The sequence below is a fragment of the Buceros rhinoceros genome, unplaced genomic scaffold, assembly GCF_000710305.1.
Source record: "Buceros rhinoceros silvestris isolate BGI_N320 unplaced genomic scaffold, ASM71030v1 scaffold46374, whole genome shotgun sequence".
Classification (NCBI taxonomy): domain Eukaryota; kingdom Metazoa; phylum Chordata; class Aves; order Bucerotiformes; family Bucerotidae; genus Buceros; species Buceros rhinoceros.
The window spans coordinates 17,278-21,902 of NW_010407371.1; the positions used below are offsets into that span (position 1 = coordinate 17,278).

The 4,625-nt window shown below is 34.5% G+C and overlaps 1 protein-coding gene across 1 annotated transcript; it reads right to left on the reverse strand.

Moving 5' to 3' along the window:
* Positions 1 to 388: 388 nt before the first annotated feature.
* Positions 389 to 3,811, reverse strand: ACP1 (acid phosphatase 1, soluble; the record flags this gene model as incomplete). Its single annotated transcript, XM_010134434.1, has 3 exons — positions 389 to 466; positions 1,348 to 1,453; positions 3,750 to 3,811. Coding segments are annotated over 3 exons (246 nt in total), but the record flags the coding sequence as incomplete, so codon positions are not given.
* Between the last annotated feature and the right edge of the window lie 814 nt (positions 3,812 to 4,625).

A 4,625-nucleotide genomic window follows, 5' to 3' on the forward strand; every position in this document is an offset into this window, starting at 1 on the left:
TTTGCAGGCTCCCAGTGAAAGTTGATCTAAATTAACTCACTAAGGGCACAATGAGAAGACCTCAGTTTAGTTAGTACAGCACATAAAGAAGCAAGACGTTACTTTTGCAGTGCTTGTGAGAAAGCACTGGAAGAGTTTACAGATAAATTTATTCTGTGTAATATACTTTATTACTGTGTTGATGTGTGACAAAATGGTTGATCATCTAATTCAATTAAAACTTCTCTACATTTTTTAATTAATGACAGAAAAACTAAAATGCAAAACTAATCTGAAAAAGTTTTGAACATACTGAGGCATAATTTTACAATTTAAAAACATCAATCAAGAAAACATTACATATTTCAGGAGAAGCTAATTTTTCTTTCAGAAATAAAATGATGAGGCATTAATGATCCTTCTCCAAAAATGCTTTACAGCATCTAACACACTGCTGGTAAACAGTTTCAAAGTCCTTTTCACTCCCCTAGAAAAGAGCAGAGGAAAAAGAACATAAGACTAGCAATATTCTTGGCTCAAACAAGAAATTTTTGCAAACTAGTTTCCCTGCTGTCAGTAATGACAAATAACTGACGTTAGGGAAGAGTAAGAACAGTACAAACACTTGGTGAAAGTAGCTGAACTACCTGCAGCTCAGGAATTTCCACAGCCAAACACCATGACTTGGGACTCAACAGTCATGTATGAACTTTTCTTCACATACTTCTTCCATTCACTTTTTAAGCCCTTAAAAGCTTTCCCTTTTTTCTTACGTTCACAATAACCTGTCACTGTTGAGTTTCACAGTTTAATGAAGCGCCATGTGGGAAAAAAAATTACCTCCTTTTGTTTTGAACCCGCTTCCCCCAATGCCATTTGATACTCTCTGCTTCTTGGGTAATGAATAGCAATTCCTTACTCACCTTTTCCCATGACATCAAGATTTTACAGAAGCCTACTGCATCTTCATCCACATCTCTTTCCTAAACCGAAGAATCTTAACCTAACTGGTTGCTCTTGGCCGATATTATTCAACTTCTTTGACAATCTATGACCATGTCTTTGTCTCTGACTTTGCTGATTTCATCCTCTTTGCAAAGAGCCTGACTAACCAGGGCTTCACCTAATATTGAAAATGAAGGTGCGTTGCATCATTTAAATTTAATAATTATTATAAGCATAAAGGCCTATTTTCCTTTCCTATCCCAATAATTTATATTGGTTTAAGTCGTTTAAAAAATACAATTATATTTGGCTTTGCATAACATTTGATTATATGTCACATGCCAAATGTGGGACCTGGAAAGACTATATACTATTATGTACACCATTTTTAATCAAGCTACCCAAAGAATTTATTACACATACATAGTATGGATCTTCAATGATAAGTTGTTTCTGTGGATCATAAGTTCCAAGTAGCTCAATTTTGGCCTTGCAGTCTTTAATTTGGTTGCTTTTCCTTTTCAGATCTCTGTAAAAGAGAAAATAAAATTTTCCCATTAATTTTTCTTCCAAACTTTTTTGGCATCAGCATAAAACGCTCATGACCATTTCTAGAGAACACAGGAAAATAATACACATCTGGACTCAGTCAGTTCTGTGGCCTCTGTATGCTGCCGCTTGTTTTCATCTGTTTCTTGTTGTGTGGCGGTTTTTTTAATTGTGTATGGAGGACACATATATATAAACTCAATTCAGAGCATAAACAAGTAGTGAGGGACTCAGCCTAATGCTTAGCAGAACTTTGTTAACAGTAAGTTCACCAACTTCTCCCTCATATTAATCATTAGGACTTTATCCACCTTTAGCTTGTATTGAACAAAAATAATGAAAATTATCTAGATATTTTTCCAGAATTAAAAGTTACTCCCATCTGTTCAAAATCAGTGTTTTAAATTGGTAGGCTGGAATTTTTTTCAATACTGCCTCTACATTCAGTTAATCAAATTCAGTCCTACTACAGTCAGTTAACAGAAAATGGTAAATCAGTGAGCAAGACCTGTCTTCCCTTTGAGGTACTGTAATGTTTCATCAGTTGTCACATCCTTTTTCTTCTACACTGCCTCTCATTGATAAAACACACTGGTTTTGAGGTTATATTTTCCCCCATTACCCAAATGTCCATTACCCCAAACACAGTTAAAATGTACCTCTCATCATCTTTGGATTACAAGGTGCTCACTACTATGATTTTCACAATGCTGAACATTCAGAACATATTACATTCTTTTAATATTACATATGTCCATAGAAAATCATCATTTTACTTACCCACCATTAAAAAGGCAAATAGAGCCATAAGCATAATCAGTTTTAAGAAATTAAATTTAATTATTAATTAATTCTGATTAAGAAATTAATTTCAGATAGTTTAGAAATAGCAGTGAGAGCACAATACTGTTTTTCCTTGAAGAGAAATCAGGGCTCCTCTATCAACTAAGAAGTTATTCCTTGAATTTACAGATTTTTCAATGCATTCTCTAGCCTTTTATCATTAAAAAGAAGTCTAATCATTTCCTTCAAGCCTTTTGGTGTACCACTTCATGAACAGGAGAAGACCAGGTGGTTCTGGTACTAAGGAAAAGGGATGTCCCAAATCTTCCTTTTTTGATATGACAGGGACTCCATCAGCACCTGGAATCAGCTTGCCCTCCTTGTGCTACAAATAGGCATTCCTAGGGAAAAGGATTGAACTGGGGGCAAGTTTAAGGTGAAACTCAAGTGTGGCTACTGCTACATCTCTAATATAGTTGTGACCTTTCTTCTGCTCTGTGGCTCATACCATATCAATTGTTAATACAGAAGTAAGTTTCCATTTAAGAACTGAAGTAAAAATAGAAGTAAGCCTAGTCATGTCTCTGCCTGATATGCCGTGATCAAGCCAAATGTAATATACTCTTCATATGTGTGGGCTGTGTAAGAGAGGTCATTAAAAAAAATTAATTCGGAAAATTCAACAAAATTATACTTATTTCAGTTAAGTCGTGCTGCATTTAAAAGTCTTTATGTGCTACTAATAAGGTTTTATTTGAGCTTTGTTTCGTTCTTGGTTGTGTTGTTTTGAGGTGCTTTGTTTTTTTTTTTTAAACTAACTTTACAAGAAATATTCCTTACAAGCACATTGTCATTTGTAGTTTATTAAAGCTCAGCCCCATAGCCCAATCACCAATATGTATGCAATTAAGAAGAAATTTTGCTAATGATATCCAAATTTTCACGCTAGGCAGCTACTTCACTGTATCTAAAGCATGAATTGTCTCAAAGACGCACTTAATTAGAACATGGCTAACAGTAACAAAGGAGATTTCCCCAGCTCACCACCTTTCTCATTTCAGAGCTTGCTCTATTTTTATTAAAAAAGAAAAAAACCCACACCATTTTTAATCCGTTCCAAGTTTCCACAGCATCTTTTAGATCCCGTGCAATTAGAAAAACACATGACTTTGATCAAGACTCCCCATTCTTAACTATAAAGGCATCAGCTGCACATCTACAGCAAAAAGTATACTGAATTTCCATGTCCTTAATCCTTGAGTGGCGTATGTCATACAAAAAACCATTGAGTTCCAGCTCATTAAACTTACTAGAAGTGAAGAATTCATCTATTAGTATATCATTCACACACACACATATCAAAAAAACCCACAAAACAAAACAAAAAAAACCCCAATACAAGCTAAGCAGTAACACATGACATCTGTCTTCAAAGTGACTCATGAGACATCAGTGTAATCCATATGAATTTGTTCCATTTTTTCATACATTACCTTAGATTGCTCTCATCCATACAAAGTATATAATCAAAGGTCTGGAAATCTTCTTTAGTAACCTAGAATTAAAAATACGTGCTTTAGCTTGCCAACTGTATTTGATTTAAAAAAGGAGAAAAAACCGTATTTTCAAATTCTGTAGTTCTGATATGTTAAGAGACGGAGGTGGAAGGAATAAAACTGTGTACCTTCATCAATTTCTACTATAACTTAAGGCATTTTGAATATACTCTGGCATGATTATTTACCCATTTCTGCAAGCTTTCCACAGAAAACCCCCAAGTTAGCTGTTTTACCAATATTTTTATTTTCTAAAACATCTTGTGCATCAACTTACATCATCATTACAAAAGACATTTCTAATGTTTTCCAAGTACTAAAACTAAAGCAGGTTTCCAGTCATGGAAACCATGCTGTAGAAATGCAGATGACCCACTTTCTTGGTAGGAAAACAAAAACGTAAGTAACATGGAATAAGTTGCAACAGTTCCAACTCAGAAATCTGCCACTACACAGAAAAAGATACCAAGTGAAAATCAAAGCCAAAGTATGACGGTAGGAGTTACAGCCTCTTAAAAACAAATGCATTCACAGTATTTTAGGCCATGTAAGTTCACAAAATTATTGTATGATGTGAAAAATTCTGGGACCTACTCTACATCTTCCTACCATCGTATCATCTGTTCTTTTTCTTTCCTGTAGTTTACAGACTTCTAAACATGAATATTAACTAAATTCAGAGATCCAAGTTCAGGGTCAGGTAGGCAAACATTGCAGATAAACCACTAACTTATTAGTGTTATCTGTATCGGAATAAGGATGGCTGCAGATTTTTACCAGTATAATTATATTTTAGTTTGCATTTAAGCCTTA